This window comes from Phaseolus vulgaris, chromosome 9 (assembly GCF_000499845.2).
Source record: "Phaseolus vulgaris cultivar G19833 chromosome 9, P. vulgaris v2.0, whole genome shotgun sequence".
Lineage (NCBI taxonomy): Eukaryota > Viridiplantae > Streptophyta > Magnoliopsida > Fabales > Fabaceae > Phaseolus > Phaseolus vulgaris.
In genome coordinates this window covers 12,643,070-12,669,325 of record NC_023751.2, presented here as the reverse complement: position 1 = coordinate 12,669,325, position 26,256 = coordinate 12,643,070, and the positions used below count along the sequence as shown (strand labels likewise).

At 31.6% G+C, this 26,256-nt stretch overlaps 1 protein-coding gene and 3 non-coding genes across 4 annotated transcripts; 1 reads left to right on the top strand and 3 right to left on the bottom strand.

Moving 5' to 3' along the window:
* Positions 1-4,592: 4,592 nt before the first annotated feature.
* LOC137820751 (RNA-binding protein 1-like) lies at positions 4,593-8,560 on the bottom strand. The gene is made up of 2 exons (XM_068624990.1): positions 5,855-8,560; positions 4,593-5,720 (listed from the first exon to the last, which is right to left on the bottom strand). Exons 1-2 carry the CDS (start codon positions 6,086-6,088, stop codon positions 4,857-4,859), a joined length of 1,098 nt encoding a protein of 365 aa, XP_068481091.1. The 5' UTR covers positions 6,089-8,560; the 3' UTR covers positions 4,593-4,856.
* Positions 8,261-8,349, bottom strand: LOC137823250 (small nucleolar RNA snoR8a). The gene has a single exon (XR_011083103.1). It is a non-coding gene; the product is annotated as a small nucleolar RNA snoR8a (small nucleolar RNA).
* Positions 8,561-22,666: 14,106 nt separating the features above from the next.
* Positions 22,667-22,738, top strand: TRNAD-GUC (transfer RNA aspartic acid (anticodon GUC)). The gene has a single exon. It is a non-coding gene; the product is annotated as a tRNA-Asp (tRNA).
* A 1,323-nt stretch (positions 22,739-24,061) lies between these two features.
* On the bottom strand, positions 24,062-24,150 carry LOC137823252 (small nucleolar RNA snoR8a). Its single transcript, XR_011083105.1, has one exon. It is a non-coding gene; the product is annotated as a small nucleolar RNA snoR8a (small nucleolar RNA).
* Between the last annotated feature and the right edge of the window lie 2,106 nt (positions 24,151-26,256).

The following is a 26,256-nucleotide window of genomic DNA, read 5'->3' as shown; positions in this document are numbered from 1 at the left end:
AAAATTTTAGAAACCAAATTTAGAAACTAAATAATTGGTAGTTAAAACTTTGATGGCTAATTAGATATCAATTTAGAAACTATTTAAAAATAATAGAAACTAATTTAAAAACCAATTTTTTATTTAGTTTCTAAAATGGTCTCTAATTTAGTTACTATTACAACTAATTATTTTGGTCTCTCAAAATTGGTTTCTATTTCATGATTTTCTTGTAGTGATTTTCATCTTTTAACCTAAGTCATATTATAATTGGGACCTAAGTCATATTATAATTGGGATAAGTCTAGGTTTTTTGAAACATGTGCAAGACCAATTTTTTTTTGATAAATTCTTAATTTAGAGTTTGTAAAAGAATCGGGATTTTGATATTGATTTGGCTTTCTTAAAAGTTCTTATTCTAAAAGTAAATTTGTAACAGATTCTGATATAAAATAGTAAATCTAAAAAGAAAATTCAGAAAAATGGTTTTAGAATTAAAATGTTATTTGGCGACCCTATTTAAATATATAACCACATAAAAATTTTATTTAATCCATCAATCATCCATTTAAAAATTGTTATATTATTATCATTATATAGTTGTTAAATTGTTGAATTAGTTATCAAAAATATTTTTTTTTAATAAAGAACACAGCCCAAAAATAAAGAAATTGTTTGTTTAAAAGTTAAGAAGTCCCAATTTCTTTAAAACTAAATTTGGAGGAATTTTAAAATGACTGATATTAATAATAAATTTTACAATAGAAGATGTTATGCAGTGAAATAAATTAATTCTTAGTATGAGTTCTAATGCAAAATTCCTTTTGAACCCTCTTAACCCACAACTAAAGATATCGCCAAAAGTGGTATGTGTGTTTAATGCTAATGATGTTGACAAAAATGTATTTTTGAAGTGTGTGTGAATTATTGTGAAATTTTGATGTTTTCCCTGTCACAGGATTTATAGAAGGAGCAAAAGTTAACAAGACAAAATTGAAACACTGTTCAGATGCACAGAACAGGCTAAGCATGCATACGGAAGATCTGCAGTCACAATAATGAAGAATTCAAAGGACTGATATTCCCATGTCATGGATCAACATTTTCATAAATAATCACATAAGTTTCTATTCAATATTCAAATTCCAAGTTAGATATCAAATTTACCACCAACTTTACTTCATTACCTACTGCACATGTTTTTTTTCAGCAAGGATTGTGACACCACCAATTCCAACTTCACACCATATTATTTTAACATATATTAAGAAATATATATGTATAATGCAAATGAATAATTTTATTATACAAACTTTATTTTAATAAAGATAAATTTGTATTTTGACTTACAAATTGAGGTTTGTGTTTAGTTGATCAAACTAATATCATATAACAACATTGCAAAAAAAAGTCAAATCTATATTTTTAAAAAGTTTTTATATCTAATAATCAATAAAATTGTCTTCCTTTTTCTTAGATTAGGTTGAATTGGGTCAAATTAATTTTCTTAATATATATATTTTTTTTGCTAAAAAATTGTTATTTTTTTATAATATTTTAAAAAATATACTATATTGTCTAATATTTATTTAATTGAATAATTTTAAATACATATAATATAATAGTGAAATAAAAGGAATAATAATTTTGACTTTAAATCTTAAATTTAAGATACAAAACTTATCACCCAGTTGGAGATTGAGCACTTAAGTTTAATTGAATTGTAAAGAAAATTCAAACCAGTTAGATTTGTAAGGTTATCCAACCACTAGAAATCTCTAAAATAAATAAAAAATGATAATATAAAATACTCTCACGATCATTTAATTACAAACTATGATATACAATAGTTTTTCATTTTATTATAAATTATTATTTCAAAGTCATTAACATTGATAGAGTATTAACAATTAGAAGATTTTTTTACTATCGGCACATATTATTTTATATTTTTAGCGTTTAATGATTAAACTAAATAAACACATTTAACCATATAAAATAATATAATATTTTAAAAAAGTAATAGGTATTTGTAGGGTTTGGAGAGGCCCAGCCCAAAAATTTGTGTGTAAAAACATTAATGAAGAAGAATAAATGAGAATCACGTGAGATCAGAAAATCCAAAGCGTCGTGGCAGAAGAAAAGCTAAGGAGGGAGTACGTGTAATGAAACAGAAAAAGAAAATAAAAGAAAATTGGATTATGATATCAGTGATGGGTACCCATCTAACTGTAGCTGCTGTGGCCCTCTGCAACCGTATTTTCCCATACTAATTTCGTTTGATTTACATAAACTAAAATATATTTTAACAAAGGAAATGAATCGGTTATTAAATTTAATATAGTATAATATCTCCATTGTGACAGAAGTAAGATTTAGGTAAAATATATAGAATGGTGTTATTAGAGAAACAGTAGAAGCATAGAAAAGGGTGAGGTGAAGGTCAACTGTGGCGTGGGTTTGGGACGTAAAAAGCGAATCTTATGAAAATGAACAGAGTGTAGCTGAGATGTAGGCTGTGTGATTTGACAATTGACACCGCAATGCAACGCCACCACAAACCTCTCTTAGATTCTATCATACTTTCACACTCTTTAAACTTTATACTCTTGTTTAATATTCTTTTTACTTTTTATTAATATTTTACTATTATGTATAATTGTTAAATATATGTAGGAGAAAATATAGATTTCAAAATAGTTCAAGAACTTCAAACTATCATGTCCCACTTCTGCTTCCCACTCCCTTCAAGATTCACCTTAGGTTAACTTTGTTGTTATTTGTTATGAATTCTGATAGAGTTAACTGTAAAATTAAATTGACTTCATTACAATTTAATAATTACAACTAATATATTATTTTTTTTTGTATATTTTAAAATGCACCAATGTTATTTGAAATTTTATTTATTAAGTCAAAAATAATATTTTACGATTTCTGATAGTTAACTGTATCACATAAATTATTTAGACTATTATTTAAAAAAAAATACTGACACCCTCCAAAATTAAAAACATATTTTAGTATTTTAGCTTAAAAAATAAAATAAATATAATTAAAACATTAATTTATAAGTAGTTAAGCAACTGTAATTATGTTTGGAGTGTGAATATAATTGGTATAGAAAAATAAAAGAGTAGAAGAATAGGTAAACATACAATATTTCCCCAATTTTTATTCAAATAAAGGGAAAATGAATAAAAAATATAAATTTATTTTAAACTATTCCTTTGTCATCTCTGCGAGGATTAAACTATGTACATTTGTTAATCTAACTAATTCGAATGTTTATAAAAATTATTTTATAATTATACATTGAAGTTGAAGTAAAGTACATTTAAAATAAATAATTATTTCGTCAAAAAATGTAATAATTAAATAGAATGAACATCATCATGTGGCCTGCATATAAAAGGTGGGCAAATTCTTTCCTAACACAAACTAATTTAATTCAAAACAGTACAAACTGACTGAACATCAAAATTTGCCACACACAGCACGTCCCAAATTAATAGGTTTTGTTTACGCCGAAATTGTCTATAAACCTGACTCTTAATTAGCCTTAAGAACCAATTTTAACAGTTTTTATTTTTATAAATTGCGCCATTGTTACGGGAACTTAAATATTATAGCTTAAGTGTAAGTTGAATAAACATAGGTTACTTATACCGGACAAATTACAAAAATACTACTCAAAATTCTACAGTAAAAAGAACTTTTATAAAATTTCAAAGAAAAACATTTTAACCTGTACCGAGACATCTTTACGTACCATTTTACTTTACATTTCCTGATAATGGCTTCCAAAATATTTACATAAAATGCAGTTCAAGGCTGTTAGACAGGTCTGCAGCTGATCCAGAGTTTCCAAATGCCTAATTCAGCTCAATCTTTTCAAATGATATAACGCCTTCAATTATGTTTGCCAAGCTCATAATTATGTTTGAGATCCAGATAAAAAAAATGACGAATTAGAGAATCAAACATTTTTTTTAACTGACCGGAAAATCGGAATTTTGTCTAATTGGGAAATACTAATATTTTGTCCAAAAACATACAGTGGTACTAAATTTTCCTCATACAATGGAGCATCCCTTGAAGCATTCGTATCAAAGCTCAAAGAGACTAAATATTAACAATTAAATATGGTTAAAAATACTGGTCATCCGCATTCTATGCCAAAAAAATAGACTTACATGGACATGAATTCAACAAAACAAAGGAAACCAGAAGTAGCCAATAACCTCCTAGACAGCGAAGTCATATGCGGCTCAAAAAAGTACTCGATCCAATTCAAGAAGGGGCATTAGATTTTGCAGCACAACTTTTTTTTACTCTTTTTTATCAAACATACCTTATGCATACAGCTAATACAAACACACACACATACCTTGAATGGTGTAATAACTAACGCTATCTATGAAGGAAACTGCAACCAAAAAGCCAAGCAAATAAAGAAAAAATATGCATTTCAATAAAAGAACTGGAGAAGGTGCAAGACCCCATGAAGCAATTGACATGAGCTAGTCAAAAGAGAAAAAAAAAAAAAAAAAAAAAACAAACCAAATAGCACACACAGTCTAAAACAATTAAAAGAGAACAAGAGAAAAGAATTTGCAAGAAATTATTTTACAGATGCATGAAATCTCTACTAATAAAAATCCAACTACATAACTAAACATGATGAGTTGCTAAACTACATATTTATGACACATAAAAAGGTATCTTCACAAATTAAGAGTAATAAGGTCGAGTGACTAACTCTTACAACATATTGCGAAAAAATATGCCATCTTTCACAGCCCCGAAGCAGTCAGTAAGTATTTACCTACATGAATTAAGGCCAAAGGAACCTTTTAGTAAGTCAGCTAGATATTTCACCAGTGCTTCCTTTCAAACTCGAAGAGTCCACAACATTCTGCTTTACACCAAGATAATGTCGTATTGCCGGGAACAAATCCGTTGCCAATAAAAGGTTGATCAAATTTAAAATTTGTTCCAGATCCTAGAATTCCACCATACCCCCAAGATCCTACACCACTACCTACTATTCCAATCCTACCTCCAAAATACGCTAAGTTTGGAACAGCACTAGCATAAGGCACCTGACATGCTTGAGGACAAGCCATCATTGGCCCGTACCAGAAGTTCCTAGAAGCATCAGACGGAATCGCATATCCGTTCCCCCCATACCCACCCATAGGGTACCAGCAACCCTGAGCATTAGACCCATATGAATATATTCCATCACTACTATACCACGGCAAAGGAGCAAAACCCGGAAGCATGTTCCTAGGACTGTAAGGAGCAAAACTTTTAGGAACTCCTCTTTCACTCTTACTTCTCAATTTACTAAAACCATCATACCCATGGTTTCCCTCTTTAGGAACAGCCCTCTTGACCTCCACCTGTCTACCATTCAAGTCATGAAAACTCCTCACCATAACACTTTGAACCGATTCCTCGGAATCAAACGTGATGAACCCAAACCCCCTGGGCCGGTGAGTAACACTGTCCTGCATCACCACAACATCAGTAATCCGTCCAAACCTCTCAAAGTATTGCTTAAACTCCTCCTCAGAAATACCAGCAGGTAAACCCCCTACAAAAATCTTTTTAGTCCTAACGTTGGTGTCACTGCCACAGTCACAACTATTACTATAGTTACCTCCCCCTCTACTGTATAACTGGTTTTGGTGTTGCTGTTGTTCACTCCTGGGAATTGCTTTCTTCACTTCTACCTATACACGACAAGAAAAAAGAACTGGCCAAATCACATTAACCACATACCAACACATAACGAAATTAAATTCACGACGGTTTCAGTTTCTTGAAATCTGAATACACGAGCGTGTCGAGACGGAAAAGGACTAACCGTTCTTCCGAGAATGACATGCGTGTCTTGGAGGGCTTGATCAGCAGCGGAGAGGTCGGAGAAGGTGACGAAACCGAAACCTCTAGGGCATCGGGTACTGTGGTCTAAGGAGATTGTGGAGTCCAGAACGGCGCCGTACTTGGCGAAGTGGAATTTGAGAACATCTTCGGTGGTTTCACGAGAAATGCCCCCTACGAACAGCTTCGCTCTATCGGAATCCATCTTCAAATTCATTCTACTCTACTGTACACAATCCCTAAATTCCCAATTCAATCACAAAAACCCCTTTCTCTGTTTCCCTTTTTCGCTCCCAACAATGGGACACTAACCTAAACCCCTTTACGTCTTTGCCCATTAAATGTATTTGCCTTATGGGCCCAAAAGCCCGTTTTCACATTTATAACCCGTTATCTCAATTTTATGGCACAAACACTGAAGGAGTTCTCTAAGCAAATTTCAAAATATATATCCTCTCATTAAACTTAATATCAATTCAGGTGTTCCATAAAGCCTAATTTCTTGATTACAAAATTTTGAAAATAAAAATCTATATTTCAAATATGATATTCCAATAATTTCTCAACCAGATCATAGCTCATATAATTTGCGAATAAACATAGACTCATTGTTATCATGTCATATTAGGTAAGAATGTATTTATAGAAAGTTACTTATTCAACCTAAAAATTATTATCGAAAAAAACTAACTAAAATCCTAATAAATAGTATGTATAAAATAGATCTCTCACTGTTATTTTATCAGTAGATATTTTATTCACTAAATTTAAATGAATAATTTTTACTTGAAGTAAAAAACTTATTAGAGATAATAATGTCTTATCTTTAATAGTTTTTTTAGATGATATTTTTTAATTTTAGGTAGAATTTATTAAAATATTTCCTATCTCAAATAAATTTTCTTTTATCTTTTCCATAATTCTTAATTTTCTTTAACTGCTTACATCTTTTATACATTCTTTGTTCTTAATTTGTAGTATATTACTACAAAAATTTAAAAAATTGAAGATATTATTCCATCTTTGAATAAACATCTCCTTAGTATTTTTCTCTTATATTTATTTTCATCTTTTATTTTATTTTACCATAGTTTTCATAACACTAAAGGAACTTCTATTATCACATCTTTTTGTCCTTACCTATCACTTAATTAAAAAAAACAAGTGAACGAACATTCTTTGAAATAATCATTGATGAACACTTACATTTCATCAAAAACATTATCTGTTAAAAATTTACTTCTTTAAGAATTAGAATTATTCGATATCTTTTTGAGCGACCAAAACATTGAAAATAATTTTAATAGATATAAATAATTGGTGTTAGGGCCCTATAAAAGTTACGTGTTAAAATTTTAAATAACTAAATATTCAATTAAATATTCAATACAATTTTATATTAAAAATTATGACATAGACGTTTAGATTGGATTAAAAAAATTAAAATAAATTACTTTTTCTTCAAATTGTAGTGAAAAGGTTTAAAACAAATAACTTTTTACATTAAAAAAGCATCGATCTATTTACATTCAATTTTATTTATATCATTGTCAACTTATTTGTCTCAAATACTCAATTTTATTTATGATTTCGCCATCGTCATTATCAGTTATATGTTAATACCAGACCAAAAACTATTACCTAAATTCAATCAAATTATTAAATTATTAAATTTTGATTTTCTTAATCTTAAAGTAATTAATTCCATACTAAATAGGAATAATTACCCGCATCATCATTTTTAATGATATGCTGGATTTTCTAGTAACTAATATGGAAGGATATTATTTAGTTTCTGCTTTTGATTTTAAACTTAAAAAATAATCGACACATTACGAATACTTTTGATTTAATTATTATAAAAAAAAAATCCGACTCACTAAAACATCAAAGATTAACCTAAAATATATTATATGTATAATCTGATACAATGATTATGTTCCATGTTTCCCAAAACAAATTTAAATTAAATGGAGAAAAATATGACTACAAGGACTTCATAATCAGTTAACCACATATGGGATAACATATAAGAAAGATAGAAACAGATAGAGATTAAACTAATCATGCAATGTATTTGAAATAATCCAAAAAATAAATAATACACCACACAAAACAGGACTCAAATTCCCAATCAAATCAAATTGAGACCAATTGAACTATTGCGGTGTGCGTAACTCAACCCCAATGGTTTAAGGCTAAAGCTTTAAACACCGCTCAATCAATATAAGGAGTTGGACAAAACCAAAGCAGTACTATTATCAAAATACGCTCTGCAAATCATTACCCTTACTCCTCTAAAGCAAATAGAACAAACACCACATAAGAAAACACAAAGAATAAATGCATAAGCAAAACCAAAACGAATTGAGGAATGAATAAAAGGGGCAGAGCTCATATTCTATGGGTGTAAACGTGTCTGTCATGCCATGGCAATAGCATTCAGTACGAGGAATTATTTATAATCACCGCTGCTAACCCCTTAAGACTTCTGATATAAGAAGAAAATAACTATCCTAAAGCAAAGAGAAACGAATCTTCGAATCAACAGCACACACTGCAAAAGAATAATTGAAACAACGAGTTTGCTTAAGCATCGCTACACCAGACGAACAAAACCTCATGAGCTGGAATCGCAACAGAAACGAAAGATACGGAAGATGCAAAAACGACGAATTCACAATCTGATAATTTCAAGATCAGGGATGAGTATTTAAAGCTCATATTGGTACGCCACGCCGCTCAAAACCCTAAACCTTAACTTAACGAACCCGCTTTTAGGAGTTTGTATAACAGAAGCCCAATAAAAAGAAGGCTTCTAAATTATTGCTTTTCGTAACCACATTTTATTTATACACACTCCTTTTCGGAATGGGTGTTGTTTACCCATCTCATGACACTAATTATGTCCAGTTGGCAGAGATCCTTCATATGTTTGAGTTTAATAAATTAGATATAGTAGTTATAGTTATATCCAGGGTTTCATAATATAATATTGTATTTTTATTAAACTGTATTTATAAACAATCACGAATTAGTTATTATTATTATTATTATTATTATTTGCTGTAAAAAAAATGAATTATTTATTATAATTTATTGGCTTCATAGTGAAATATTATATTATATATCTCAATTAACACGTGCATTTATATATATAGAGAGGTCGTTGTTGTATAATCATTTAAGTTTACTACTTTTAATTATATAAAATGTCTCATAAATAAACTATATAATAGCATACTGTATGACAAAATTGGTTAATCTGATCTCTTAAATAGTTTCAAATTCTAATTGAATCAAATTTTGGGTTTATAAAATTAATTCTCTCAAAATTCTAGACTGGATATGGACGTTAACAAATTCTCTCTTTTTTCTTCTAAAATATCTTTTTTTTTTAGTAACAGTAAATATTTCAAAACTTATTTTTAAAATATTAAAGAAGGATAATCTTTGTTCAAAATGTTATAACGTTGATTACACTATTGCTAAGTCTGTAATTTGTGTAATTTTCACTGTGATTGACATACAATTACGAAAAATGTTAAAACTAGAAGAGACGAGACATCTAAACTATTAGAATATAATATAAAGTGATAAAATTATTTTCTCTTGTTGTTTTTTGAGTTTCAGACCCTTTTTCTTTTCTGAAAACTTTTGTACCGTTTTGGGCCTCTCTCTTGGCCCACTTGTGTTTTTGCCTTTTTTTTTCTGGCTGCTTCTTCTTCTGTACTTTCATACCTTCTTGTGCCACCCCCATAAAATTTTCGTATTCCAAAAATACCCTTTTCAATATTCCGGATTACATAATCCGAAAGTCTTTTTCTAGATTTAGAATTAGCTTCCGGATTATGTAATCCAAAAGTCTTTTGTGATTAGCTTCTGGATTACATAATTCAGAAGTCTTTTCTATACATAAGATTAACTTCCGGATTATTTATTTGAAAGCTTTTTTTTGGGATGTGTTATTACCTTCCGGATTACATAATCTGGAAGTTTTTTCTAAATATGAAATTGACTTCCGGATTATGTAATCCGGAATATATCCGGTTTTTGGATTACATATTCTATAGGCTTATTATTTCAAATCTAAGGGGTGGGAAAAAAAAAGGATAAAATGGTATTTTCATATTTAGTATGGGGGTGGCACAAGAAGGTATGGAGGTGTAGGAAGAAAGAGTCTTTTTTTCTTTGCTTTGATTGTAAGTTTAAATATGAATAAACGTAAATTGAACACATACAATAATGTGCACATATAGATCTTATCATATGACTCTCACACAATCATACAATCAAGAAGAAGGAAAAAACACTTGCCTTGATCCATGAGTGATCCTAATTGAGCAATTACTTTATCTCATTTGTCCCAATCTATCTTTTAGCAATTCCGTTCTTGTCACACACTTTCGTGATGGTTAACAGTGAGACAACTATTATTTGCAGAGACAGAACCCTATATCCTTTAGTTCCCAATCTCCATCAAATGTAGCTTTTCATTAGGTATATCATCATATATATATTTCTCACGTTAACCAATGGACCATTTATTCTATTATTATTATTAAATCATATTTGGGCCCAAAGCCCAAACTCTAAGTCATGTGAGTCACTTTATAGAAATTAATTTACAAAATTTCTTACATTCTCCCACTTGACTCATATGAGTTATAATACTTTCATGATTTAATAATTACATAAATCCGCATTTAAAAGGCCTTACATAAATTGGTTCTATCATTAATCAAAATCAAGGATACATAAATAATAAGAGTCATGGCGGTTACATGTCATTTCAGAAAAGTAGAAAACATAAATTTCAGAAACTTTATTTATTCAATGAGCTCGGAGTGTCAAATAAGCATTAATAACAACATTCATCATTCACTAGTAGACATAATGCCCATATTTACAACATGACTAGTAAATGTTTTGGGCGGTAACCCTTTTGTTAAAGGGTCAGCAATCATAAGATCAGTGCTAATATGTTCTATTGACACTCTATGTTTCTGAACTTCTTCTTTAACGGCAAAGTATTTCAATTCCATATGTTTAGCACCTTTGGAATACTTGTCATTTTTAGAAAAGAAGACAGTTGCGGAGTTATGACAATAAATTCTCAGCAGCTTGGCAATACTGTCAACAATTCCAAATTCTGAAACAAAATTCCGCAACCAATTAGCCTGAACTGTGGCCTCAAAGCATGCCACAAATTCAACCTCCATGGTGGATGCAACAATGACTGTCTGCTTCGCACTTTTCCATGAAATCGCTCCTCTGGCTAAAAGATACACATAACCAAAGGTAGACTTTCTTGTATCCACACAACCAGCAAAATTTGAATTTGTATATCCAATCGTTCCTTGCAAGTATATTAAAACTTTCTTTGCAGCTTTCCAATGATCCAATCCTGGATTACTCTGGTATCTTCCAAGCATACCAACTGCAAAACTAATATCTGGTCGTGTACAAGTTTGAGCATACATTAAAGTCCCAACAATAGATGCATAAGGTATATTCTCCATCTGTTTCCATTCCAAATCATCTTTTGGACATTGCATGAGACTAAATTTGTCTCCTTTCTGTATTGGAACAGGAGATGTCGAACATTTATCCATTTTGAATCTCTCTAAAATTTTATTAATATATGCTTTATGAGACAAACCTAACACTCTTTGTGATCTGTCACGGAATATTTCAATTCCTATCACGTAATATGCCTCACCCATATCTTTCATCTCAAAGTTATTAGAGAGAAATTTCTTAGTCTCACTTAATAGACTAAGATCATTAGTTGCAAGCAAGATACAATCAACATACAAAATCAAGAATATAAACTTGTTCCCACTAACCTTCAGGTATATACACCGATCAACGATGTTTTCCTTAAACCCAAAGGACACAATAGTATCATTGAACTTAAGATACCATTGCCTATAAGCCTGTTTAAGCCCGTATATTGATTTCTTAAGTTTACACACCATGTGTTCCTTTCCTTCTTCAATGAACCCCACTGGTTGGTCCATATAAACATCCTTTTCTAAATCCCCATTCAGAAAGGCAGTTTTGACATCCATCTGATGCAACTCAAGATCATAATGAGTTACTAATGCCATGATAATTCTAAAGGAATCTTTCTTAGAAACAGGTGATAATGTTTCCTTATAATTAATGTCATCATTTTGAGTAAAACCTTTGGCAACAAGTCGGGCCTTGTAACGTTCGATATTGCCATGAGAGTCACGTTTAGTCTTAAAGACCCATTTACACCCGACTCTCTTGCATCCTTCTGGCAATTCTATAAGGTCCCATACATCATTATGTGCCATTGATTTAAGCTCATCTTTCATGGCATCTAACCACTTATCAAAATTATCATCATTGATGGCGTTTGAAAATGAAACTAGATCATTATCAATACCTAAGTCATTTTCTGACTCTTGTAGATAAACCACATAATCATTCGAAGTAGCAGACTTTCTTTCTCTTTGAGCACTTCTTAATACTATTTCTTGTTGTTCTACTACAGGTTCATTGTTAACTTCATGATCATTAATTTGTTGTTCTTCTTCATCGTTGAGTGACTCAACTACATTAGAAACAACAATACTTAAAGTAAAGGTACTAGTTAAAGGAACTTGTACTCTAACTTCCTTAATCTCCACATTTTGTGAAGTATCACTCCCACTGGTTTCACCTTTTTCAATGAACCGTGCATTTCCAGATTCAAAAATTCTTGTGCTATGAGTATGACAGTAAAACATATACCCTTTTGGCTTTGCTAGATAACCAATGAAATATCCACTGATTGTTCTTGCATCCAATTTCTTTTCTTGTGGATTGTATATTCTAACTTCTGCCTGACATCCCCAAACATGCAGGTGTCTCAAACTGGGTTTCCTTCCTGTCCACAATTCAAAAGGTGTCTTTTGAACTGCCTTACTAGGAACACTGTTCAACAGATACATGGCAGTTTTTAAAGCATACATCCACAATGAAATAGGTACAATTGACTTACTTAACATGCTCCTAACCATATCCATTAACGTTCGATTACGCCTTTCTGAAACACCATTTTGTTGTGGTGTACCTGACATTGTGTATTGACCACAAATACCACGCCTCTCAAGGAACTTAGCAAACGGACCAGGGTGTTGTCCACTTTCATCATACTTTCCATAATATTCATCACCTCTATCTGACCTGACAATTTTTACCTTTCTGTCTAATTGTCTTTCCACTTCATTTATATAAACTTCTAAGGCATTCACTGCTTGCGATTTTTCATGCAGTAAATAGACATAACCATAACGTGAAAAATCATCAATAAAGGTGATAAAATACCTTTCTTTATTGAAAGAACTTACATCAAAAGGTCCACATATATCAGTGTGTATAATTTCAAGAAGTTAAGTACTTCTTGTGGTTCCCTTCTTTGTGTGTTTTGTTTGTTTGTCTTTAATACAATCCACACATACATTCAGATCAGTAAAATCCAAACTTGGAAGTATTTCATTTTTTACTAATCTCTCCATCATTTCTTTGGAAATATGTCCCAAACATTTGTGCCACAAGAAAGCAGAACATTCATTCACCAAACTACGTTTAGTGCCAACATTATGATGCGAGGTCATAAGAGTTTTAGCATATAAATTATCGAGATTCAATCTATATAATCCATCATAAAGAGTATCAGATCCAATAAAATAGGTACGTTGATATAAACTGAAACATCCATTCCCAAATTTAAAAGAGTATCCGGCAACATCAAGTTTAGACAATGAAACTAAATTCCTAGATATACTAGGTACATAAAAAGTATCCATCAAGTCTAAATAAAATCCAGTGTCGAGGATTAAACGATAAGTCCCGACTGCTTCCACTGGAACCTTCTCTCTATTCCCCATGAAGACAAACTTTTCATTTGGCTTTATGGTTCGGGTTGAAAGGAATCCTTGCATCATGTTAGAAACATGAGTTATGCATCCAGAATCAATCCACCAAGAATTATGTGGAACTTCCGTTAAGTTTGATTCAAAACATACATAATAAGCATTCATGGTGGTTGATGTACTCATTAATGTCTCAACAAGAGACTTATCATCTTTTTGGGAGCGCTCTTCCACAAATTTCATAAATTCTTTTGCATTCTCGGTTTTAGGAAGAGCAGACTTAATATTGTTTACTATGCTCATTCGCATAAACATCAGGCTAAGTCTATTTAACTTTTCCCAAGTCCTATAATGAGCTTTCTCCTCATTTCTACTATCATCAGTAATAGCAGCAGGTTTCTCGATTCGAATGGCCAAATCAAGATCCAATACACCTAAGTGAAATTGGACATTTTCACTCCAGTCAGAAAAATTTAGACCATTAAAGACTGGAATAGACGTAGCTTGCGAATGTAAGTCTACAGGAACAGATACTTGATCACACATGCTTAACATTAATACTTCGAGTCATAAACTAAACATACAATACAGATACAGAAAACATTCTATGTATACTAATGTTCTCCTTTGGGAGATTCATTAATACACAAAACATAACGATGCTACTAGTATTTGTTGAAGATGGATGAAGTCTCTTCTCTACCTAGTGTTGTGTGTGTTTGATGTAGAAAAATAGCTAGTTTGCTTTGAAGTTTGTAATAGGTTTAGATGATCTTGTAAGTAGGCTTGTAATTGTGTAAGGTTGCCTTTTGTTGTATGACCTATCATAGATGCCTAACCAAGTATAGATCAAGCACATGATGTGGTTAAAGGGTTTTTGAAAAGCTTTTAAAAGTGCTCTTAAAAGTTTTAAATCAGTACAAAAAAGAAATATGTTTTATGGAGAAAGAATCGGTTTATTTCTTCTCTGTTAAAAGGCTTTTCTAAAATTCTGTTAGGGCACCACATGTAAAGCTTAGTTAGTTATTTCAGTTAGCTGAGTTGGCGGTTTTCACAAAATAAATTTGTTAAGTGCAAAAATGAATCTGTTGTTTTCATAACTGCTTTTCAACTGTTTTTTGAAAAGAAGTTAGAAACTGTTTTCTATATAAAGAAAAGTCTCTCTCACGTGAAAAGGTGCTGAGCAATTACGTTTTTGACAGAGATCAAACATTTTCCATGTGAGAAGAAGGATCAAAAGATTTTTGAAAGGTTTTCCAAAGAGATTTTCAAGTGTGCTTGTTCTAGGAAACCTTTGATCTTGGTGAAGGTGCTGGTGCAGTTCTGCAGCAAATTGAACTACTGGTTTTGAGTTCTTGCATCTTCTTTTCAGGTGTAATCTTTCTTTTATTCTGGTTTGTAAAGGTGTAAGTGTTAGTCACTCCTTGATAGGGTTTCTTGGAGTGCAAGGTGTGCTGAAATAGGGTTTTTCAGCATTGATTGTGTTGTTCTTGTAGTATTCAAGAACTGTTGTGTTTGTAAGTAATTGGTACTGTTTTTAGTGGATTCCACCTTGGGGTAAGGTGAGACTGGACGTAACTCTGTATGAGTGAACCAGTATAAAAACTTGTGTGCCTTTTCTTCTCATCCCTGCACTCATTTCTGGTTTTGCTTAATTCTGTCAAGAACTAAATCTGTTCTTTTGAAATTGAATCTGTTAATTCTGGGTTTAAGTAAGAACTGTTCTTCCTGATTTGTTAAAGCTTTCTAATCACAAACAAGGCAATTGTATATGATGGTTTAAGTGATCAGTGAACAAACAGTCTATTCATTAAAATTTGAGAAAGAATCATTCTCCTTAGAACCTTGTGTTGAGTAAATTTGTTTGATCTCTAAGCATAGTTGTATCCTTCATCCTCATAATATTCAGCTGATCTGACTCTGTTATAATCCTCTGTTGATCACAATTTTATATTGAACAAATTCAAATTGTGCTAGACTGCTCTGAAGAATCAATCTGTTTCATGTAAAAACAATCTGTTCTTTTTGCCTCTGGTATACTGAAAATTGTGTGTTCTTGCGAAAATTTTATAAGCTCAATTCACCCCTCCCCTCTTGAACTTAGACACTAATAGACCCAACAGTATTAACTTTATTTGGCAAGATATATGCATTAACTAGAAACACTTGTTATCTTTGGATATACAAGCAAAACTAATAACACATACTCACTACCAACAATCATATCCATTAATTATAAGGACAACTAATCAACCTTTGGGTGATCCAAAAATGTCTTATAACAATGAGTTTCCATTTTCCCATCTATAAATAATTTAGCATCCATTCTATAGGTAATTGAAATAAAATTTATCAGTAATCTGAAATTAAATAAAACTTAAAGATTTGATCACTTTGGTGATTACAAATCTATCATACAAATAACTTCAGAAATTATATCACTAATTGAAATAAAATTCATCCATAATTTAGAATTAAATAAAACATAAAGATTTGATCACTTTGGTGATTACAAATCTATCATACAAATAATTCCAAAAATCATATCATTAATTGAAATAAATTTTTATCCATAATTTAGAATTAAATAAAACATAAAGATTTGATCACATTGGTGATTACAAATCTATCATACAATAATTCCAAAATCATAATTTAATTGAAATAAAATTTATCCATAATTTGGAATTAAATAAAACATAAAGATTTGATCACTTTGGTGATTACAAATCTATCATACAATAATTCCAAAATCATAATTTAAAGAAAAATAATACATAAAGCGGAAAAATTAATTTTCTATTTCTCACTTTCAATCAATTAATTAAACTTTAATTTAATGAACATAGTAAAATTTCATTAAAACTTTAATTTAATGCAAATTAAATTACATTAAAAAAATACATAAAACAGAAAAATTAATTTTCCGTTACTCACTTTTAATTAATTAATTAAACTTTAATTTAAATGTAAATTGAATTACATTATAACATAAGTAAATTTGAATTAAAAACTTTAATTAAACATTAATCAAAATAAAATAAAATTGATAACGTAAAGTGAATTAAAAAAAAACTGGGACCAAAAAGCTACCCCATATTATTCACAATCAAAAGGCAGTCAATGACGTAAGGTGCACATGTATTAATTAACGTAAATTATTAATTGAATTCAATAGGTGCATAAAAGAATTCACAATTAATTAAGCTTTAATCTAAGGTGCAGGAACGAATTCACACGTGCAGAGCCAAACGCATCAAGCAACCAAAAGCACAGGTTTCTGCATTAGCGTAAAGAGTTCACTTTCCCTTTCACATTTATCATAAAACCCTAATCACTTAATGAACCAACAACGGCGTTTTAAGAATCCATGAACCACCCTGCCGCCAAACCACGTTGAGTCGTTAACCACTACGTGTCGCACGGACAAAGGTGTTGGATCCCGTTTAGGGAGACGACCACCGCGCCACCAAATGATCACCGTGCGACGTCGGAGAAAAACTCGAGCAACGGTGGCTTGCGGTTTCGCGCCGGCAGCTACCCTGATAATGGGTTCGGGTACAGGGTGTTAACACCGTTAATGGCGTTGGGTGCAAATTATGGTTATGTTGATGGAAACCTTAACACATAAACCCTTATTTTAAAATTAGGGTTCTTTGATTTTTGGATGGTTTAGGATAATTACCGATGTGTTATAGAGTAATGGAAATCTTAGTCTATAAACCCTAATTTTAAATTAGGATTCTTAAATTGGGAATATTTTTAAAATTAGGGTTCTTTAATTTTGTAAGCGTTAATGGAGAATCACAAAAATGAGCAACGAGGCTCTGATACCACATGTAAGTTTTAAACATGAATAAACGTAAATTGAACACATACAATAATGTGCACATATAGATCTTATCATATCATGACTCTCACACAATCATACAATCAAGAAGGAATAGGCACTTACCTTGATCCATGAGTGATCCTAATTGAGCAATTACTTTATCTCCTTTGTCCCAATCTATCTCTTAGCAATTCCGTTCTTGTCACACACTTTCGTGATGGTTAACAGTGAGACAACTATTATTTGCAGAGACAGAACCCTATATCCTTTAGTTCCCAATCTCCATCAAATGTAGCTTTTCATTAGGTATATCATCAGATATATATTTCTCACGTTAACCAATGGGCCCTTTATTCTATTATTATTATTAAATCATATTTGGGCTCAAAGCCCAAACTCTAAGTCATGTGAGTCATTTTATAGAAATTAATTTACATAATTTCTTACATTGATTCCATGTTTCTGTACTTTTTGATATTGATTGACAAGTTTCATGTTAGTCTTCGTCTGATCTCTTCTTGCACTATTTCTCCTGGTTTTTCCTCGATTCTTCCTCCTCCATCTTCTTCTTGGATTTTTCTATAGTATTATTATTCATTTTTTTTTATCAAATTTTGTGTTTACAGGATTGTATCTTCACTTCTTGTAATGATTTTCTTCTCATCGCGTCGATATTGTATCAAACTCTTCCCCGTGAAAAGCTTGATTGCGTTTTCTCTAAATTTAACTTTTCTTCTTGTTGTTGTTTTTATTCTGGATTTAGGTCTTATTTTCATTTTTCTTTTTTGGTACAAAGGTCATCAAGAACGATAGATGATTGTATTAAACAATATGTGTATTGTCTAGTATGGCTTGTTAAAGATATTTGTTATTCTGTTTTATGTAGATATTTGTTATTTTGTTAGTCAATAATCCTAGAATTTAGGGAAAACCTATTTCTTTTTTCTAGTTTGTTGCAACTGTATAGGTTGCACTCTTTTGCATGTTTTTCTAGGCTTCTTCTACCTCCACCCTAATTAAAAATTCAGTATCTTCTTGAGTCTTTCAACTATTATTCTTAGATAAAATCATCTATCGGTTATCATCTAATATGACTGACAAGAATATTGATTTATCACTTGTTGATTCACTTTGAGAGAAATTGCCAATTTCCAAGGTAGGTTTTTAACATGTGTCCGTAACCATAAGACTTCTATGCAGGCATGGATTCTAATAGTGAGAAATACTAACAATGCATTATTTGACTCTTTATTATTGCATAAATTTATATCAGTCTCTACTCACTAAAAATATCTACCTGCTTTCAGTAACACCTAATTGAAATTCATATAAAAATAAAGTGTTGGAAAAATATGTGGTTAACACTTTTTCTTGTTTTTATTGGAGCACAACTTTTGTAAGTACTATTATTACTATTTTCTTTGTGCTTACATTTTTTCTTTGGCTTCGACAAAGGATACCAATTGACTTTTGGAAAGCTGCATCTCTATAGTTCTTATTTAGACCAATCAATAAGGGGCACTTATTTAAAAATCTGGGATTTATATGTACCAAATGGAAAATTTATTTTATGCCTTCAAAAAATACTTTTGCTTTATTCTCTGAGTGAGCAGCTTATAATTTCAGTGGCAATATATTATTTACTTATATATATATATATAAATGAATATTTTGCTATAGGCTATTCCAGGGGTTCCAAAAATCAACTATGGCTATAATCCTACAACATGAATCCTTCATATTAACACTCCACTACCAGGTTTCAAAGACTGATCTTATATATTTATGTTGGGTATGAAGTCAAGACCAATTGGATTGGGCTGACTAGGCACCATGTTTAGTGGGTGGACTTAATCATTATTAAAGAGATCATTGTACTTGTAATTGGTGTGTAACATGATATAATGAAAACCTAATAGTTGCCCGTGTGGATATAGGTTGCAGTTGGCGACTGAACCACGTTAAATCTTGTGTCGTTTAATTTTCTGCAGTTGATTTGTGATTATGTGTGTTGTTTCCGCGTGCGTTTTTCCCATCAATCAAGTGGTATCAAGAGCCTTGGTTCGTTTACACACTAGAGATCCGATCAGCAGAAATTAATCGACGAGATGTGAAAATTGTGGTTGCAGTAGCATCCCAAAGTTAGGGTTTCGCAAAGGCGGCAACAACATCCCAAAGCTAGGGTTTTGCAGGGGCTGCAACAGCGTCCTAAGGCTTAGGGTTTTCTAGATTTGCTTCACAACAGCGGTGACCAGCGACGGTGGTGGTGCGGAGCGCCAGTGCAATGGGGACTGCGACTAGGTCTGTTGGTGAGTGATTTTGGGTGGTGCAATTTTTGTGGTCTTGATTTAAAAAAAAAAAGATTGCCAAGATCTGAAATTAGTTGTACCGAGTATCTCGACAAGTCGTTTGAGATGGCAGAAGACGGGAAGTTCTGAATTGAAAATTCGATGGTACAAATTTCGATTTGTGGAAGAGGATTTGTGAGTTCAGTTAATGAGCACATCAATATATGATCTTAGCCAGACTTACGTCAATGGGCATTAAGTTCGATGATGAAGTTCAAGCTTTACTACTGCTATTGTCTTTGCCTGACAATTGGTCCGGAATGGTTACAGCAGTTACTAGTTCAACGGGATCAGATGGATTCACTTTTGAGAAGATTCGTGATCTCATTCTTGGCGAGGATGTCCAAAAAAGGAGTTTTAGGGAATTATCTAGTGAATCGCTATATGTCATCAGAGGTAAGAGAAATATCAAAGATAGTGGGAGCAAGAACAAAAGAAGGAGTCAGTCAAAGACTCGGGATTGCTCAAGTGTAACATGTTGGAACTGCAAGGAGGTGGGGCATTTCAGGAATCAATGCCCTAATGATAAATAAGTCAACATTGCAGAAGACTTCGCGGACGAGGACTTTTTAGTCTGTTGCGCGGATAGCAGTGTGGATTTCTGGGTCATGGATTTTGAAGCATTGCAGAATCTAGTTATTGGAGACTTTAGAAAGGTAAGACTAGCGGACAACAAAACTCTTGATGTTACGGGCATGGGTGACATAGTGTTGAAGACACCAGTTGGTTTATGGACTTTGAAGGATGTCAGAGTTGTTCCAAGCTTGAGGAAAAATTTGATTTATGTTAGGCAGTTGGACGAACAGGGACATGAAGTGAAGTTCGGAAATTAGCAGTGGAAGGTCGTCAAGGGAAATCTTGTCATGGCCTACGGAAGAAAGAGATGTTAGTTGTATATGGTCGGATTACCGTGTCTGAGGGAGTGACCATCCTAGTTCAGAAGATAAACAAAGTTCGGTTCACAAAATCTCGTGGGCAGAATAGGGTTGTCTTTACAAGAGAGAAACTCAAAGCCACATGTCAGATTCAGGATGAACGAGCATGGAAAGGTTCAGGTAGACCAGTAAGAGGTACTTGTGGCAGTGGGAGCATGGGTTGTGCTTCAGTTGAGGTTCCTAGACGACAGTGAGTTAGGAGAACCAGTATTTCAGCGGTTGAAACTTCTCCAGAAAATTTCTTGTTGAATATGGAAAGTGTTTGTTCTCAGGTTGTTCCAGGATCCGGCAGTTCCAGTAAGTGAGAGCCAGTACGAATAGAGAACGGGTCAGTGACTGACGTGTTGAAACTCAGAGGAGTTTTAACAAAGTCTTCAAAATGATTAAGAAGGCTAGTGGCAACTAGAGGTGGAACATTGAGTTCCGTCGACAGATTACAGAAGTACATGTACACAGTTGAAGCGCAGGTGAACATTGTTCCGTGACTTCAAGTGGGAGATTGTTGGGTATGAAGTCAAAACCAATTGGGTTGGGCTGACCAGACACCACGTACATAGTTGAAGCGCAGGTGAACATTGTTTTGTGGCTTCAAGTGGGAGATTGTTGGGTATGAAGTCAGAACCAATTGGGTTGGGCTGACTAGGCACCATGTTTAGTGGGTGAGCTTAATCATTGTGTCCCTTTTCTAATCTCTATTTAAAGAGATCATTGTACTTGTAATTGGTGTGCAACAGGATATAATGAAAACCTAATAGTTGCTCGTGTGGATGTAAGTTGCAGTTGGCGACTGAACCACATTAAATCTTGTGTCGTTTATTTTTCTGCAGTTGAGTTGTGATTATGTGTGTTATTTCCGCGTGCGTTTTTCCCATTTGCATATTTGTAGCATATTGCATAGATGATAACCTTTCCATTCTTAGAAAATCCTCAAACTTTTCGTTAAAAATTTTCCTACTTGGGAAGTGATAATTTCACTACTCCTTGTGTACTGTTCTTGACAAGAAAAATACATCTATTTTATGATAAAAAATCCATGATCTAGTCTTGTATAAAAGTAAGCACACTGAACATTTATTTGATGTTTTCATTTTATACTGCACTCCCCTTGGTGAGCTTAAGAATTAAGTAGGAATAACTATCTTTCGTATTAAATTAACATTTTCTTTAATTAGCACTTCGATTAAAAAGGATTTTATTCTCTTTAGTTTTGTGAACCAATTCCCCTTTAATATTTTCTTACCTAAGATGTGTGAATGATTGAATATTATATAGTGTCATTCCACATGCACATTCCCTATTAAGTTGGAGTGTTTCTTCACCATGCTCAACAATTCATATCTTAGGAACACAAATCAAACAAACTAATAGTTACAATTTACTAAAAAGAAAAAAAGAAATTGATGCAGGACAGTATTACTAGCGCATCCAAAACATCAAAAGAAGAAAGTCGGGAAAAAAAAGAATGCACGATACAACATCATGAAAGATTGCATTATCCTTCCACAACCGAATCATAATCATAAAATTGAACACGAGTGAAGCCACAAAAAAGAGAGCGAAGAAGAACACAACGAAATTAAATGTACCTTAAGGGGATTTCGTCTCCAACACCAAGCGTCTTCTCAATTGTTTTCGGTTATCAATAAACAAGTCCAGTTTAGGATTTATGACCAATAACAGAAGAAGAAAGAGTAGAGAAGTTGTTCAGTGCTTTGACATTATGACACAGAACGAGGGGAACTTCCAATATATATAATTATTTAAAATATATGTAATTTATTTTAACATCCAGTCGTTGTAGTATAGTGGTAAGTATTCCCGCCTGTCACGCGGGTGACCCGGGTTCGATCCCCGGCAACGGCGAGTTTTTTAACTTTTGTTTACAACTAATTAATTAGGATCTTGTTTCCCTCAATTTCTTTTGGTAAGTATAAGCCCGTTGTAGAAGGACAGTGGGCCCAAGGGGTTTGCATTCTGCAAAATTTGTAGTGTGCATGGTGGCCCACTATCTCAACGAGGTTTTGTTCTGTAGGTTGAATTTTGTAATTATTTTTTAATAAAAAAATTATAATTTCTTTAAACAAATGATTTTGTATTGTACGTATGAAATTTCCCTCCCACATCGCTAAAATCATCTATTTATACATGAAGTATATGGATATTTTTCTTGTAAGTTTTCCCAAAATGTTATGAGCATTATTTAATTTTATTATAAAGAGAGATTTAAAATATATATGTATTATGTTTATTTATTTGTTTTTGTATTACTAAATATTCTAAATTATTGAGTGTAATGAACCATTTTCATGGCTTTATTATTTATATTTAAATTGAGTTAATAGGTTTTGTTCTGGAGGTTGAATTTTGTAATTATTTTTAATAAAAAAAAATTAATTTCTTTAAACAAATGATTTTGTATTGTACGTATGAAATTTCCCTCCCACATCACTAAAATCTATTTATACCTGAAGTATATGGATAATTTTCTTGTAAGTTTTCCCAAAATGTTATGAGCATTGTTTAATTTTATTATAAAGAGAGATTTAAAATATATATGTATTATGTTTATTTATTTGTTTTTGTATTACTAAATATTCTAAATTATTGAGTGTAATGAACCATATTCATGGCTTTATTATTTATATTTAAATTGAGTTAATAATGATAATAAGTTGAGATACTTCTTTTAAATAATGTAAAATATCCAATTCAATACATTAATTTTTTAAAAATTCAATATATTAATTTTTTAAAAATTTAAATTTATTATATAAATTTGTATTATAATTATAAAAATAAAAAATAAATCATTTTAAAAGAGTCGTAAAATAATAAAACATAATTAAAACACATAAAATTTTATTATCAATTTATATAATTCATTACATAATTTATAGATTTGTGTGTTACGGATAATAACTTTAAGAAATAAACTTTTTTTCATAAAAAAGTGTAATATATAAATATTTATTTTTATTATTTAAATATTAAATCATTTAAACAAGTTACATTCATATGAAAAATATGATAAAGAGAAAACAAGATTCATAATTTGTAATATTCCAAAAATTGTATAATTATATTTTTATTATAAAATAATATTTTATAGTTGAAGATTTTAAAATTTTGACACTAATTAGATGCAATATCACATACCATACTTAACTAAGAATGCATAAAAGGGGCAGAGCTCATATTCTATGGGTGTAATCGTGTCTGTCATGCCATGGCAATAGCATTCAGTACGAGGAATTATTTATAATCACCGCTGCTAACCCCTTAAGACTTCTGATCGATATAAGAAGAAAATAACTATCATAAAGCAAAGATACACGAATCTTCGAATCAACAGCACACACTGCAAAAGAATAATTGAAACAACGAGTTTGTTTAAGCATCGCTACACCAGACGAACAAGAACACATGAGCTGAATCACAACAGAAACGAAAAATGCGCAGAAGATGCAAAAACGACGAATTCACAATCTGATACTTCGAGATGAGGGATGGGTATTTAAAGCTCATATTGACACGTCACGCCGCTCAAAACCCTAAACCTTAATGAACCCGCTATCTTTTAGGAGTTAGTTTAACAGAAGCCCAATAAAAAGCAGGCCTTTAGCGATTCTCATTTATGGGCTCCGCTTAGGTGGAGAACTGGTAGATTGCTTTTCGTAATCACATTGTATTTATACACTCTCCTTTTCGGAACGGGTGTTGTTCACCCATTTCCTTAAACTAATTATGTTCAGTTCGCAGAGATCCTTCACATGTTTAAGTTTAAGATATTAGATCTGTATTTATAAGCAATCAAGTATTAGTTATTATAATTTATTGGCTTCATTGTTAATGCTGGGTGAAATATTATATTATATATCTCAATACGTGGGCATATATATATATATATATATATATATATATATATATATATATATATATATGTATATGTATGTCGTTGTTGTATATTCATTTACTTTTACTACTTTTAATTATACAAAATGTCTCATAAATAAACTATATATAATCTTAGTAATAGAATACTGTATGACATTCTGATCTCTTAAATATTTTCAAATTCTAAGTGAATCAAATTTTGGGTTTATAAAATTAATTCTATCAAAATTCTAGACTGGATGTGGACGTTAGAAAATTCTCCTTTTTTTTCTTCAAAAATATATTATTTTTAAAATTTAGTTTTCCAAAATAATTTTACTAGCAGCTAAATATTTCAAAAAATACTTTTTAAAATATTAAAGAACGATCATCTTTGTTTAAAATATTATAACATTGGGATTACAATATTGCTAAGTTTGTAATTTGTCTAATTTTCCTTATAATTTGTAATTACGAAAAGTTGAGCTTAAAACTAGAAGAGATGAGACATCTAAATTATTAGAATATGTTCTTGAACGGGTTTAAAGTTCAAAAAACTATTGATAGGACTCTTCTTCTATCTTTGGTTGGTCAATTGTACTTCAGTTTCCTTTCTCATAAGCTCCTAACTTTTCCTCACTTATCCCAGATTTTAGTCTTCTCGTAGTCCAAACTTGAAGGGTACCTGCAGAAGACACTCTGACGCTCAAGCCAGTAAAGGTGTTCAGTGCTCGGTTGTCAAAGCATTATAGATGATGACGTACATAAACTTTAGAATGTGTGTTATTTATATTACCTTTGGTGGACTTTCCTTATTGGGTCAGGTTAAGGAGTTAGGGCAATTGCTTCCTGCACCATATCACTGCACCCAATCATAGGGGAAAAAACGAAAATACCCTAAAAAAAATAGGGTACATATAAAATTACATTTCGGACCCCCTTTTCTGGAACACAATAATATGGATAAATTTTTCCATAATGTATTATTTTCTTTTCCGGATATTTTTATCTGGAAAGAGATTTTGATTTTTTTTTCCGAATTTTTATATCCATAATTCAAAAATCTCTTCCAAATATATTTTTTCGGAATGTATTATTTTCAATTCCAAATTTTTCATTTCCAGAATAAAGGGTATTTTTGGAATTTTTGAAATTATATTGGGTGCAGGTTCAAAAGTGTTGGGTGCATGGAGCATTTGCCAGGAGTTAGACCACGTTTAGGAATGCATGATTTAGTTTTTAATCGCAGGTTAGATTGATTAATCATGTTTGAGTGTAATTGGATTTATGTTATTGAACAACCCATTGATATGGGCCGCGATCTCTGTCGGCCCAGTAGTGAAGACCAAGTCAAGTCATGATATCAGTCGTACATGCTCTTGTTTTTTTGGGCTTCAGGTCTTTTTTTCTTTTCTCTAACCTTTTGTAGGTCTTTTTTCTTCGGCTATTGCTTCCTGCACCCCAACTTTTTTATGCACCCCTACACTCTTATGCAAAGACAAATTTTA

Excerpts from the sequence above, each read along its gene's own strand:
- LOC137820751 (XM_068624990.1), bottom strand. The coding sequence starts at position 6,088 with ATGAATTTGAAGATGGATTCCGATAGAGCGAAGCTGTTCGTAGGGGGC. Across the intron at positions 5,721-5,854 it reads ATGTCATTCTCGGAAGAACG|GTAGAAGTGAAGAAAGCAAT; the intron begins GTTAGTCCTTTT and ends TGTCGTGTATAG.